The sequence below is a fragment of the Tachypleus tridentatus genome, chromosome 1, assembly GCF_004210375.1.
Source record: "Tachypleus tridentatus isolate NWPU-2018 chromosome 1, ASM421037v1, whole genome shotgun sequence".
Taxonomy (NCBI): Eukaryota; Metazoa; Arthropoda; class Merostomata; order Xiphosura; family Limulidae; genus Tachypleus; species Tachypleus tridentatus.
The window spans coordinates 131,974,795-131,991,050 of NC_134825.1; the positions used below are offsets into that span (position 1 = coordinate 131,974,795).

The 16,256-nt window shown below is 33.0% G+C and overlaps 1 protein-coding gene across 2 annotated transcripts in view; it reads right to left on the minus strand.

Moving 5' to 3' along the window:
- Positions 1 to 721: 721 nt before the first annotated feature.
- The window catches only part of LOC143224236 (WD repeat-containing protein 47-like), an 87,482-nt gene continuing 71,947 nt past the window's right edge, over positions 722 to 16,256 (minus strand). For both annotated transcript variants that reach the window (XM_076452657.1, XM_076452663.1), the window contains exon 9: positions 722 to 8,593. In XM_076452657.1, coding sequence (XP_076308772.1) covers positions 8,448 to 8,593 — 146 coding nt within the window. In that variant the 3' untranslated portion in view covers positions 722 to 8,447. The remainder of the gene's footprint in view (positions 8,594 to 16,256) is intronic.

A 16,256-nucleotide genomic window follows, 5' to 3' on the forward strand; every position in this document is an offset into this window, starting at 1 on the left:
AAACAGCAAATACAAGAAAGTGGTCTGGATACATATTCAAACTAGTTTTTTTTTTTTTAATTAAACCCCTGTACTTTATTGAGCCAAAAAAAAAAAATGTTGTATATTATTAAATGAGCATGCACTTTGTTTTGTTCAAAGTGAAAGTAGAAATTTTTATGAATAGCAATTTTCTCTTTCACATTAAAAGTAAAAAAAAAATTCTTTAGATTGTAGAGACACTGTGAAACTAATTGCCTTCCAAGACTACTTATGACAATTTATATTTTATTAAACAAAATTTTACATCACAAATGGAATTCAGGAGTGTTTCAGTGATACTAAATTACTTCTATGTATTTTATAATGTTTCTGAAACAAAAAATTCAATAAAATTACTGCCTAAATAATTATACCAAAGCAGCATTTCCCAACTGGGGATTCATAAACAAATAAGGGCTTGATAGAAAAAGTTGGTAATATCATCCTTTTCACTTTTCTGGTTCTACAGTTCTTAACAATATCTTGATTACCTTCTAATTTATTAAAATACTTATGGAAGGAAATAGTTTGATGCATAGCCAGATTTAAGGCTCTCTCTATTCTGTTAAGCCAAACTTTAAAACACTATGTTCCTCAAAAAGAAGCTCAGAAGTCTCATTAGTTTTAGTTAAATGGATTCATTAAACATTTCTGAATTATATTTCAATTTTACTGGATATGAATTGTAAACTCATGACAATATCAGAGAATCAGAGTTTATTGTTCATTATGTGTGTTACAGAAACTTTTAATTTTAAATAAATTCAAAATGATTTTATTCTACAAAATTTGTTACTGCCTAAAAGAGGTTTATTTCAAAAACTATTATCACTCAAGGTGTTTATGAAGAAAAAATAGTTGGGAACCACTGTATCAAAGCATTTTCTATGCACCATCAAGGAAAGTTAATTTTTATTTTAATAATCAAAGTTTCTTATATTACTGCATTTAAAACTAAAACACAGAACTTAGTCTATCAAAACAATACTCTTTCAGCTAGTATGCATAATGTAATAACTTACAGTGAAATTTCTGATATCACCATTACAAAAAAGGCAAAAAGATACTATTCCACGAATGATTTTAAAACTGACAAAGTATGAACAAATACTGATACAACACTTTTAGTCAGGATTACTTTCTTCTAGTTTTTTATTTTTCTACACCATGCTTTTCATTGACATCACTCACAGAAATTTTATCATCAATAACACTTTGCTATATATATAAAATAATTCAAAATTTTAACAAAATAACTTCTGAGTAATAAAGACTGAGCAACAAAGCTGTTGTTCTACAGTCACTAGTATTTTGAAGAACATTTATCAATATTACTTACAGAGTGTAACAATTTTTGTCAATAATGATTATACTTATTCGAGCAATCTTTCTGTGTACTTAAATTGACAAACTACTTTGTGCCATTATAGTTAGCCTCATTCTATGTACAATGAAAATTACTCTTATTTTCATACATAAGAATACTGTAATACTATCTACTGAATGTAATGAAAACACTAACTTTATTTCTATACATTATAATTTGCATTCTTATTGATGCTTTAAAACTTTGTTTTCCATGACATATGCTTTAAACTATTTAATAACTGCCAATTCATACTGTTAGCATTTAAAAGATTTTGACGTATGCTTGGAAACAGTACTTGTGTATGTGCTATCAAGAATTTGTTAATCAGTAGGTCCAAGTGTTAGGTTTCCATAATTTTGCTGATTTCCCTCTGAGATAATTAAGATACTGTAGCATTAACTTACTATTTTATCACAATTATGCATTTTAATATTTCAGCATCTTATAACTAATAAAAATATACATAATTTTCATAGAAAAATAATGTTTGTTTTCAACATGCAATTAACAAAACCATTATAAATTGATATCAAAGTTTCTACATATAACACGTTAGTTCACTGCACAAAAAAGTTGCTGAAATTGTTTTTCCATTATGAAGAGTTGTAATATTTTCCATATTGAAATCTAATTAATTACTTCATTGATATGCTGGAAACACTTTGCTTAAATATCAAAACAAAAGGAGAAAGAAAATGAAGTTTTATTTTTCCTTTTTTTTTTTTTAATTTAACAAATATCTTTTTTTCAGTATCAAGAATCTACTGCACTTAGTGATACTTGTTACAACCATTCTTGAAATACTTTTCCAAACAAACTTTTCCTCACAAGCATTTCATAAGGTTTAACAGCATTTGAACACAATTCTTCACACATACAATAAATACTGTGTAGCTTTTAATATTAAAATAATGAACATTCTTTCCACTTTAAAGTACTAAGAACTTCAATTTTATTTTTAAAAATCTCTCTTCAAATCATAAATACTATATACAATTTCCAGTTATACAAACTAAGTTTTATATATGTTAGTACTTAAAATCAACTAGTCTGTCTTAATCCATCAATTTTGTTAGGTGTTTATTCTTGTATGTAAAGCTATGTTATACAACTAACTGGGAGTATATTATTTTATTACTTAATTTTACCTATGAAAAATAGCACATTGATTTTAAAATTATTTCATGTTAATGAAATACTCTAACAACAAATGTCAATTGTCATTTAATTACTGCTGAAACAGTCTCTAGACTTTTATTAACATAGCAGAAATACCTTTACATCCACAACTTTAAATTTTGGGCTCTTTAATGTAGCAAAAATTATTTTCCAAGTGAATTTCGACTATATCTACCATTATGCAGAAATAACATACTACTCCAGATGCCCACACTGCATCAATTATTTCTCATAACTGTACTTCTACCACAAAAATTAACCTATTTTGAGAGTAAACTACCTCACATCATGCTATAAACAATTATATGATTACAAACTCAAATTTTTAAAAAAATTAAATGCTTAGAATTATATAATTAAAAAGGTTTGAAAGATATGTTATGACACAACTCCTCCTTTACTTAACCTTCTGAGTTTTCAAAACAAATTTTTCATAATATAAGAAAATGATAATAAATTATGAGGAAACATACTGTACAATAACAAATATCATTAAAATTCAGTATAATGAATGTGATGTGAAAGCTTTTAGTTTTAAAAGTTTTGGTAATTGCTTCTAAATGATGCACAGTATACTTAAGTAAGCATGATTTTTTTTGTAAAGAAACCAGTGTAGTTTCTTATATACAAGCAACTTTTCAATAACCATAACACATATGAAAATTATAAAAAAAAAACATGTAGTACAAAAATAAATGTATATAAACATGTGAATCAGGTAAAACCTCCACATTCAGCACAAGTACTTTCATAATCTTAATACAACAAATTCTATACCACATTCATGATAGAAATCTAATTTTCATCATAAATCAATTTACAAATCTATGATCTTTAAATAATTTCTAAAAATAAAAAAACAAAAATGGCACAAACCTTTACTGGTTTGGAATAGTAAACTAAGACAGGGTATTAACTTACTTACCATTGAGACAACTTTAAATTTTTTGTTTTGCTTATTAAGTCCAAGATACACAACACATTATTCGTGATCTGCCGTGTGTATTAAAATCCAAAGTTTAGCATTATAAGTCTGAGATTTATCACTGAGCAACTACATGCAATAACTTTAATTACTGAGGAAAAAATAATTGTGGAGCATCAAAAACAATTCAACCCTCGAGAGAAAAGGCACTTAATACTCATAACCTGTTACATAATTACTTTAGTCACTTTGAGCTGCATAAAACTATACAAAAAAGTTTAGAATTATACTTTGTACAGTATGCAAAGACAGCTATATTTATATTCAATATATCTTGTTATTTACCAAACTTCATGTTAGCTTTTGATAGAAGAGTTAGTATGCTTTCTTCTTCAAAGATAAAAAAAGGTATTCAATTATCACCTGTGAGACTGTGTTAGCAAATTTTCTTTCTTTTTAAATAGTAAGAAGAAATAAAATTCAAATACCACTGCTACATTTTCAGATGATACTTTTATGAATAAATAAATAGGTGTAGATGTATTTGGCATTTACAGCAAAGGCAGTAAGGCTATCTTGCATTTTTCCCAATTGTGAACTATTGATCAGAATGAAAAGAGCCAGTCAGATGTACTTTGCCACCCACCCTAAGAAATTGATTTTTACTCTTATAATGCACCCACAGCATTAAATGGGATAGAGATTTTTTTGGTAACATATGGATTTGATGCCAACTCTAACATTCTGTGCTAACAAAGCACCAATCCACACTCAAAATAAATAAACAAACATTTTTAAGTGAATAACAGTTAATTTAAAAATATACTGTTATAACTTTTTTGTTTTTTTAATTATAAACATACACACACATTAATAGATATACTAAGCATTCTAATTTACAGTTTTGTTAACATGGAAACAAATATTCTCTTTTCCCTATAAATCCTACATCAAAAAGGCAATAGAAAGGGAAGAAGACATCATAGTTTGAAGAAGAGAAAGAAAAATTCAAGCTACTAGACAATAATATCATTTGTCGAAATTGATAAAAGACTGATTTCTGGGGAAAATATCATATTTCAACTGATACATTACTCCTCTGAATTTTTAACTGAAGGCAAAGAAAAACATTTTAACAGGGAAATAAAAACAAAAATGGATTTTCTACATTAAACATTCTACGATTAATTTCACTACATTAATTTATACATGTATATCAAAATGGTTTGGTTGAATGTTTACCCTTACAGTCTTCAAAAAAGTATGTAAAAACAAAAAAAAACCAACAAAAAAAAGGGGGCTTTTCTTTGTAAAATTCACCGAAAGCTACTCGAGGGCTATTTGGACTAGTCATCCCTAATTTTGAAGTGATAGACTTGAGGGAAGGTAGCTATTCAATTCTTAGGTTACTTTTTACCACATATAGTGGGATTGACCTTCACATTATATGCTCTTGTGACTAAAAGGTACAGTACTTTCTTTGATGGATTTCAAGTCAAGTACCTTAACCACCAGGCCAAGCAAAAGGTAATTCCAGTTCTAAAAGATGTTGCTGAAGTCATTAGATTAACCTGTTCAGACTTTTACATACAACAGATTCACTAGAGTCCTTACATTCTTGTAACTGTCATGATACTAGTAAGGAGGAAGAAGACAAACTCCATTATTGAATATACTGCTGTAGATAAAATACAGTTTTCTCTGACTGTTGGTTGACTGGTACAAAAAAATTGGAATACTCAATGAAAGGACATTAGAGTACTGGATTCAGACACCTACACAGACCTATGGAAAAAATTTGAAGAGTGAATCAAACAGAGTAAGCTTTAAGAGCTCATTCCTTATATGCTGACATCGTGGATTATTATATTGAGAAAATTCTGAAACATGATAAGAGAGAAATTTTACAAGCATAAAATCATTTTGAATTTAAAAAAGCCATTAAACAAGTAGAATTGAAGTATATATTTCGATATTTTGGCATAAATATCCAGTAACACTATATAGCTATGCATTAAATTGCTTCCTTACAAAATAAATAACTTCATACATACTTCAGAAATACTAAAAGAAAATTTCGATGTTAAGTTTTATTAAGTTATTGCTCCAACAGCAAAAAGAACATGCTTGTTGTTCAGAGCTGAAACTACACGATCAAAACATATAACAATCATCTAGAACAATTTCTAATTTAAAATTTTAAAAAAATGCCATTTACATTTCAAAATTAATGTTTTAATTGCCAATTGAAATCTAATAAGCTTTTTACAATAGCCTTTTAAAAGCAATCAAAATGTGTGATTAATAACATTTGATCAAATTTAGCTATAGCTGTATTCACAATAACAGGTTACGTGTTTGTAACATCAAACACCTTTTCAGAAAAACAAACAGATATTTACTAAGAGAAAATGCCCTTGTATAAATACAAGAATTGTCATTTTTAAATCACTAATAATAGCAAACACATCATTTTATTTTTGTAATCAAAATATCAGTCAATTCAGTACATTAATTACTGTTTTTGAAAATATTCTGTAACACTTTTCTATTTTCTCATAAGGTTTATAAAGACAAAATATGAAGTTTGTGCATTTAGACAATAGACTAAGGTAGTGTTAAAATTCCTACTGTTACCACTATCATGAAATATTAAAAAATACTTAGATAGCAGGAGTAACTGATGATTACAAAGTCAACAATACTTTTAGTCTGTTCAAACAGGCAGTTTTTAACTGATTGTTATGTTGCAGCCTTAATGACAAAAAAGGGCTCTTAAGAACACAAAATCCACAGCAGACTCAATGAACAGTGTGATAAAACAGTACTCATTTGGAAAGAAATAAGCATATGAAATAACATGAAATCAAGTGTTTTATTTACTGAACAAACTATATTATCCAATGAGACATAACAGAGCTGGTAAAAACTGACACACCTGACAAAAGTCTGAGTCGTTACTAAGAAAGTACACCCTGTTACAAATTCCTAAAATATTGGTAGCAGAATATTAAAGTATTAATTTTTCAGAACAAAGCAACTGATGCACAGAAGTTCATAGCATAATATAAAGGTGCCAGGAACCACGTGAAATGAATAAGTGGAATTTACTTATGTAGCACCAAAGGCAAACTTCTGGAAAATTCTATGCTAGTACTTAATATATATTTTCATGTCAAGTATGTGGATGTACTCTCTCACTGACTTTTTACAGGTTAATAATCAAAACAATGCTAGTACTCAGTAATACTTGCAGGCTGAGATCCTCCTGTGTACAATGAAAACAATTGATAAAAAAAATGGAAAAACTGCTACTTTATCCTTCTCATATTGCAAGAAACAGAAACAGAGATAATAGAAATATGTTAATAACAATTACTTTTAAAAAAGAAAGAGGGCAAGGTGACGAGGAACGCTACTCATTTCAAACACACCTATAACAAAAAAAGAAATATTCTCCATTATGAGAGCTCCAAGTTGTAAATAATACAAAAAACACTGTTCTATATTTTAAAACTCGAAATAAGTAAATGCATGGGTGACACTAAAACTATAAAAATATTGACACAGTCACAAAATAGTAGAGATAAAATAATCATTAGCAGAAGTAGTAGTAAATAAACATAAAAAAATCAGTGTACAAGGTATTTTATAATCAAGTGAATGCAACATGAAATCCTTCAGTGGAGAAAAAATAAGATGTCAAATAAAACTGCTAAAAATTTTTTACTTAAATTATCCCAATACAAGTTTCCACAGGAGAAAAAAAGTTAAATTAGGTGTAAAAAAAATTCCAAAGAAATACTTTATCTGTAATAAGTTTTTAACACTGAGGTCTTTGATGAAAAACAAAATGCAGACTTATATTATGGCATATAATGGTGTGACCTGAATAAACTCGAAAACATTCAAGAAACTACTGCTTAATTTCTGATTAAGTTTGATTTATATCAATAAAAGTGTAAAGTGTATTAGTTACTCATTCAGGTACACTGAGTTTACTGTATGTTGCTTTTAATGCACATTTCTTACTACAAATTTAAAACAGTTAAAAACATAAGCATCACAAGTTATTATAAATTTGAAAATTTCATTTGTGATAATGCATTTGTGATATATTCGATTTTGAAGAGAAACAAAATAATATTTTTAATCTATTCTACGAGTCAGTATTTTTAAATTTTCTAGTAAAGATATTTTCATAAAGATTAGGTCTTGCAGTACAGTTATCAAAATAACTTCTCTCATTTGCAATCCAATTGTTAAGTGACATTTTGGACAACTCAGTACACTTTAGTTTAACAATCTCTGAATGCAAAATTCACTAGACTTTAAAAAGAATAAAAATAAATTTATTACATAACATCTTTGTACATTATAAAACCATTAGAGAAAGTATGAGATTGTTGCAAAAAAACATGAAATACTATGTTTACAACTAATAACATACATATTAAATCCTTCTTTTATGATGATGAGAAACCCAATTGAAGTAAAAATGTATTCCCAAGATAGCTGGTACGGGTATTTAAACTTTAGTTAAAATAAAGTACAGAATAATGTTTCGACCTTCTCAGGTTAACTCTGAAGATGACCAGAGAAGGTTGAAACATTATTCTGTACTTTATTTTAACTAAACTTTAAATACCCATACCAACTATCTTGAGAATACATTTTTAAATCCTTCTTTGTCCTTATGGCACTTTAAAGTGAACTTAATATTTTTATTTTCAGACATAAGTAACTACAAGTAAGTTTTGTATCTTAGCCAACTGTAAGAACTAAGCATTTTTGGTACAGTTAAAACTTTCTGAACAATGGATTATCACAAGTAAGTATTTGTTAATTTATCTACCTAAGCTAGAAAGCAACAATCAGGAATTTTCTTAGGAGAAATATAACATTTTTCAGCATACAGTTATTATAATTACAGCTTAAACCTAGTACAAGTGCTTAATGGGTTGGTAATGCCCAGAGAGTGGCTGTCTTGTCAGCACTGGTAGTCAAGAAAGAAAACTCTCGTGGATGCCAACGACTTTGAATGACCTTATCTGCATGTTCAGCCACAACTACACTTGGAAGAGGCTGAGTTAGATTGCCTGAGGAAAAAAAAAAGATTTTCAATACATAAAAAGACTGAAAAAATGTACAATGTTCAGTATTTGAGTTAAAGACTATTGAATAAACAACATGAACATTTCAACTTTAAAGCTTCACTTCTAATATACTCATAAAATGTAATGTTAAGCAAATTTTGTAATATAAAAGACTGATTAATCACAAAAACATCCTTCAAACTTTTTATTAAAATATTTTCAACTTCATTTATTTCATGAAACTAACTGTAAATTTAAAATATTTTGCTCAAATGAATACAAAAAATTAAAAAATTAATTTATTGGAAGTCTTAGTAGAATTGAAAACCAGTAAAAAGAATTTTGTATTCAATTTTCTATTTACTATAATTGTTGACATTATCTTCATATGTAGGAGCATTCTTTCAATAATGTGTAATAATCACATTTCCTTTATGGAAAAACAACTAAACCACACTTCTAAAGAACAATCAAAAAATAATAACAATATCTGCTATTGTTTCAACCAGCAATTTCTGTTCTTCAATGTCTAAGTATTGAGAAAAGCACAAAAATAAGCTATAAACTCAATCAATCCATTTGGCACAGAGGACGGTCTACAAAATTAGCATTTCATTGCATGCAAATAGTTTTTTGGACACACACAAAACTCTTCATTCATATTTGGTGGGGATTAAGAGCCAAAATGTATAGTTTGACATTTTTTATGAAAACATGGGAGAAGTTGAAAAATTAAATACACATATGTCATATAACATATATACAGATACAACTAAGAATTACTATTTAACTCACTTAATTCTTGTTTTACCTTAAGCTGCAATTACACAAACTTAGACAGAGAAAATCAAAAACACAAACTACATAACATGAGTCTTTATAATAGGTAACATTATGCATCCAGTAATACATGAGCAAGTTCATTTATCTACAATAACAGTTTAATTAGAATTAGAAAATATAAACCTTATGAATGTCAATACTGTGTCAGAAAATAGTGTAGAAAATGAAGAGTTATGCCTTTTTATTATTTACATTATAACACGTAACTGTGTTTGCCAATACAATTTGTAGAACTACAAATAATTTATTTTCCAATCTTTTGGAGTAGTACAAGCTACGTTATGGTTTTATCAGTTGAACTTGCACCTTCTACAGAGAGGATTCTGACACTCTAGCATGTAAACCATTGAAAATGCCTGATTATAAGCTTAAAAACAATGTACAACATTCCAGGTTCCACCCCACCCTCTTTTTTTTTTGCTGTTGACAGCCAATGAAACATAACTCTACTTTTTATACTAACACTAATACTGCAATAAATTTTTAGTTAATTAAATAATGCACCTAAGAACACAGGAAAAGAGCATGTGAAATCAGAAAATATCCTAAATTATCATAATTGTTCTGGCTTTCTATCTGCGAGATAAGAGCCATTACAATTTCAGCTAAGATCATAAAATTGTTTCCCCTGGGAATATGGTTTGAGCCAGAAACAAAATAAATAATTCTCTGGACAAAAAACAAGATAATCTGTCATTTAATAAATTAAAACTTTGGCTTTCTGTTGGTTATAAACGATATAGTATTATATATCAGAAAAAGATATTGGTAATTTGTGAAAAAGGGGATGTGTCAAGAGGAGTCTGATGTTTATGGGTTATTGCTATGCTACCAAATAAGTTTGAAAACTGTAAATATTACGCTTTGGCTAAGTAATAACTACATTATAATGGGTACTTTACATTAAACTTCATGATTCTTAAAGAGGTGGTAAATAAATTAGACAAGAAGGAAAACCTAGAGAACAAATAACACAATTTCCATATAAGGTTTGATAATTTGTTTAAATAATTTTTTTATGAAATTAACTTAAAACTTATGTCATATTAAAATTTAATTTATTAGTTATGTGTTGATGTCATGTTTATTTGTATATCAAGAAAATAAAGCAGTTTCAATTTTGAATGTAATTCAGTAAAACCTTGTGACATGCTTAGATAGAAATACCCATATAGAAATATATGCTTATTTGAAAGTGAAAAAAAATCAAAAATAAAGTAAATATAGAGATGGCTAATCAATTTTTCAAAACCAATGCTAACAAGATAATAGGTTGATTGATTTAGTGTTTTATGGCACAAAGCAGCTAGGCTATCTGCGTCAAACGTCCAGTAAAAAGGTAAAAATAAATTAAATGTAGTAAAATACATAAAAGGAAATGAAGGTAAAACAAAACATCATTGAAAAACAGAAAAAGGATCAAATCAATGTTGACACCTAGTCAACAATGTTAAGAGAGAAGGCAGAGTAAGAGAAGTTGTAAAGGACTTTCTCTAGCATAATGGTAATGATCATAACCCACCAGGAAGACTAACAGGTAAGTACAAGAACCACCATCAGTCACCTGAAGTTGGCCTTTCCAGTCCTGGTTTCATGTTATGTTGTCATAACAGCCATTATCAAAAGCTAAAATAAGAAAAGTGTTAAAAGACATATAGCAAAATCGTAATAATGAATAGCCAAATGTCCGGTTAAAAGGTAAAAGTAAAGTAAATGTAGCAAAATTCGTAAAAGGAAACAAAGATATAAACAAAACAGCAATTAAAAACAGGAAATGGCATAAAACCAATGATGACATCCAGTCTACAAAGTTGTAAAGGGCTTTCTCTAGCAGAATGGTAATTATCATAACCCACCAGGAAGACTAACAGGTAAGTACAAGAACCACCGTCAGTCACCTGAAGTTGGTCTTTCCAGTCCTGGTTCTGGGTTATGTGTCATTATGGCCAGTACCAAAAGGTAAAGTAATAACAACTCGCCAGGACAACTAACGGGTAGTTCAAACAGCAGTGTTAGTCACCTGAAGTTGGCCTTTCCAGTCCTGGTGTCGAGTTATTTAATGTTCTGGCCATTTTACAATGTCAAATTGAACTAGAGAGATAGAGACTCTGAAAAGGGAACCACAATTAAAAAGCTGCAATGAATAAATATCAAACACTTAAATGAGGTTAAAAAGATTAATGGCCATTAAAAAACTAAAAATTTTATCAAGGTGGACAGTGTCACCATCACTAATAACACTGTCTAATGTCACAGACAAACCCTGGGACAGAACATGTTTAAAATAGTGCCGTCGTTGAAAGTCGTAACGATGGCAGGAAAGTAAAATGAGGCTTACAGTGATTTGAGTATTACACAAACTACACACTGGTGTATCAGTTCCAGATAAAAGAAAACGATGAGTTAAAAAACTGTGACAAATGCGTAGTCTAGTTAGAACAACTTCCTCCTTTCGAACCTTACGAAAGCTAGACGGCCAAAGCCCAATATAGGATTTTATTTGAAAAAGCTTGTTGTCCCGTTGCTCACTCCAAGTAGACTGCCAGCTGGCATGGAGCCAAGCCTTGAATACAGGACCATAGTCCATGTACGGAACAGGCACAGTGGTGATAGTGCCAGAGCAGACAGAGTTAGCTTCCATGTCTCCATCCACATTCCCACAAATACCAACGTGGCCTGGTATCCAGAAAAACTATATAGAAGTAGTTGTTAAAGAGAAATAGGCTAGTCGGTTTTGAATATCAGTGAGAACAGGGTGTGAGCCAACGTGAAGTGATTCCAAGGCCAGCAGAGGACTAAGGGAGTCAGTATAAATAGTGCAGTTGGAGTACTGCTCAGCTTCAATATGATCCAGGACAAGAGATATGGTGTACAGTTCAGCAGTGAACAAAGAAGCTGTAGAGGGGATTCTGCGCGCAACCACCGAACCACAACAAACCATGGCAGAGCCCACAGAGTCACCTGATTTTGAACCATCCATATAAATTGGAATAGAAATGTTGTTTGAAAGATGTTCAGTAAATAAAAGACGGTACTTTCAATTGGGAGTATCTGCCTTTTTCAGATGACTTAAAAAAAGGTCACATTTGGGGGCTGTAATAAGCCATGGGGGAATGGGTTGACCAGTGGATTCTGCAATGTTTTCCAAGGACAGACCCAATTCATCCAACTGCACCTGGATGCAAAGGCCATAAGGAGCAATGTCAGATTGTCTGTTTTGAAAAAGTAAGGCCCACTGAAGAAAGAAAACACATCCCCAAGTGGGATGCTTTGGTAAGGAGTGAAGTTTCGAAGAATACAGTAAAGACAGTTGCAAACAGCGAAAGTGCAGAGAAGTTCGGTGAGATTCCACGTATAAGCTCTGAACTGGGGAGGTGCGGAAAGCCCCAGTGCAAAGTCGAAGTCCTTGATGATGAATGGGGTCCAGCATCTTTAAGGCCAAGGGTCTTGCAGAGCCATAGACCATTGATCCATAGTCAAGTTTTGAATGAATAAGAGCACAATATATCTTTAACATAGAACATCGATCCACTCCCCAACTGGCAGTAGAGAGGACATGGAGGATGTTCAATGCTGTTGCGCATTTGACCCGTAGCTGCTTTATGTGTGGTACAAAGGTCAGCTTACAGTCACAGATAAGCCTCAAGAACTTGGTCTCAAGGACCACTGGCATCGAAACTTCACCAATACAGAGTTCAGGATCAGGGTGGATACCCCATTGGCAGCAAAAGTGCATGCAAACGGTTTTAGAGAGAGAAAAATTAAAGCCGTTTGCTGTAGTCAACTTCAGTACATGATTGAGGGCAGTTCGTAGCTGCCACAAGTTGTGAAAGTCGTCAACATAGAGCCCGTTTTCAACAGTGAGAGGGAGTTGTTCAGTTATGGCATTTATCTTTATACTGAAAAGTGTGACACTCAAAACACGGCCCTGAGGGATCCCAAGTTCCTGTACAAAAGAACGGGAAAGTGTCGAACCCACACGAACTTGGAATCTCTTGTCCATTAAAAATTTTTTAATAAACATGGGTAAATGGCCACGTAACACATATATATGGAGGTCTCACAAAATGCAATACCTCCATGTTGTGTCATAAACCTTCTCAATGTCAAAGAATATTGAAACAAGATGTTGGCATTTGAGAAAGGCTTCTCTGATTGATGTTTCAAGTCGAATTAAGTGGTCCGTGGTGGAATGCTGTCATCGGAACCCACACTGGGTGGGCGAGAGGAGGTTGTTTGATTAAAGGAACCAAACAAGACGAGCATTAACCGTCCTCTCTAAGGTCTTACAGAAACAGCTCGTTAAAGCAATTGGACGATAGTGTGAAGGAATCTTGGTATCTTTCCCAGGTTTAGAGAAAGGTAAGATAACAGCCTGATGCCAGGCATCAGGAAAAAAATTCTCCTGCCAGAGCCAGTTAAAAACAATTAGTAGAATATCAAGAGAAGCAGGAGAGAGATGGTGCAGCATGTCATAGTGTACATCATCAGGTCCAACAGATGTACTGCCTGACCAATGAAGGTCCACTTTCAGTTCCACCAGTGTAAAGGGACAATTACAGTAAAAAAGACAGTCAGTTCAAAAGGAAAGAAGTGAACGCTCTGCCCGAGTTTTGGTGGCCAAGAAAATGGAGGAACAAGCAAAAGCTTTCACCTAGAGTATCGGCGATGCTCCGGACATCAGCTACCTCTTGGCTATCAGAGAGCAAGATCGAGAGGGGGACAGAATTGTAGTGCCACTGACCTTCCGAATCCTGTCCCATATGACCTTGGAACTGGTGGTAGAAGATATACTGGTTGTGAACTTAATCCAAAGATTACTTCTGGCTTTGATGTCTTACCCACCTAGCATGTGCACGGGCTCGTTGGAAAGCGATGTGGTTCGAAAGTGTGGGATATTTACAGAAAGTATCCCAGGCCCGTTTTTGAGCCTTCCATGCCATGTGGCAGGCAGGATTCCACCACGGACGAAGATATAGTGGAAAACGTGTCGAGGTTTTAGGAATACACCGAGCAGCTGCTTGTATAATACAGTCAGTTACCGCTGCCACACAGTCATCTATTGATGGCTGATTCATGATGGCAGGATCAAGTTCTGCAAGAGCTATAAAAGAGGGCCAGTTTGCTTGATTCAGCTTCCACCAGAGCATGTGGGTCGGATGGCAATGATCACTCCCAGTCTCTCTCAAAAGTATAGGAAAATGATCACTGCCTAGTGGATTAGTGTCAACCCATGAAAAATGGGAAAATAATGAAGGGGAGCAAACCGAAAGATCAATAGCAGTAAAGGACTGACTAGGTGCATGAAAGTAAGTGGAAGAACCAGTATTGAAAAGAGAAAGATTGTGATCAGAGAGCATACGCTCTACAGAGTGACCCCTCCCATCAATAACAGCACTTCCCCAGAGAGGATGATGTCCACTGAAGTCCCTCAGGATTAGAAATGGAGATGGCAACTGTTCAACGAGAGCATCAAGGTCTGATTGATCATATGTCTCTCCAGGGACAGGTAGAGAGAACAAACAGTGATGGTATGACCCAAGGAAACACGGATTGCTACGGCCTCCAAGGGTGTGTTGAGTGACAAAGACAGGGTGGGCACATGCTGATCACCCAATAGTGCCACCCCTCCATGTACTCGTCCATCACACAGCCTGTCATTTCTGTACAGAGAAAACTGCTGATTGGTGACTGTATCAGCAGGTTTGAGAAATGTTTCTTGTAAGGAAAGACAAACAGGATGGTAAAAAGCAATCAGTGTTTTGCTATCATCCAGATTAGAACGTAAACCTCAAAAGTTCCATTGTATCAAGGTGGCCATTTTTAATGACGGGTAGGCGAAGTGGCTGGAGAACCCTTCTGTTTACGACCACGTCTTTTTTCCTTACTGTCCTTAGTCAGAGGAGGTCTATCAACCTCCATGGATCCTGCTCTGGGTCTGTTGGGCAGGTCTTTGTTGTTGGAAGGGGATTCCAGTGACTGAGGACGTGAATGAATGATTGTTTTGCATCTTGGGGTGGGAGAAAAAGATGTATCAGAAGAAATGCCTGTATTTGAAACTGAAGGATGTGAATCTTAAAGTTTGTTGGAACGTATGGGAGAAACAGAGACGGGTGTGGAAGTAGATTCATCAACCTTTTTAACCATGGAGGTCAAAAGGCTTTTCATTTGTTTTGAAAACGATTCTCTTGGAGGCACAGAGAGATCTGTCTGCACTCCCACTGTAGTTGTGGAATGAAGTGCAGCAGCATGTGTCCGAGATGGAGTGGCGGACAGCAATTTCTGAGCCTCAGGATAACTAATGTTATGTGTCGTTTTCAAATGCTGCACCTCTTTTTCCTCCAACCATTTTAGGCAACAACAAAAGTAGGAAGGGTGAGAACCATTGCAGTTGACACAATGTTGGTCTGTGTCACACTCATAGACATCATGGTCTTTGCCACCACAACAAGCACGTGTCAGGGAACAACGACATGACGTTCTAGAGTGGCCGAACCTCTGACATTGGAAACATCGGAGATGATTTGGAATGTACGGCCATACCCTGCAAATGAGATGGTGGCAGGTGCACATGGTGATGTAAATTTCAAAACGAGGTTTTTTGTCGGCAGTGTAACTCCATCTTTGCGAGTGGAGATGCGCCTCACTGCAGAAACTCCTTGAGCGGAGAGACCAGCGAGAATCTCTGATTTGGGGACGTTCTTCAAATCCCTCTCAACACTAACTCCTCGTAATGAATTTAAGGTAGCATGAGGGGTAACCTCAATAGGTATATCCCCAATTGCCTTTGAATTCAAGAAAAGTTCACTGTGTTGGGTGGTGG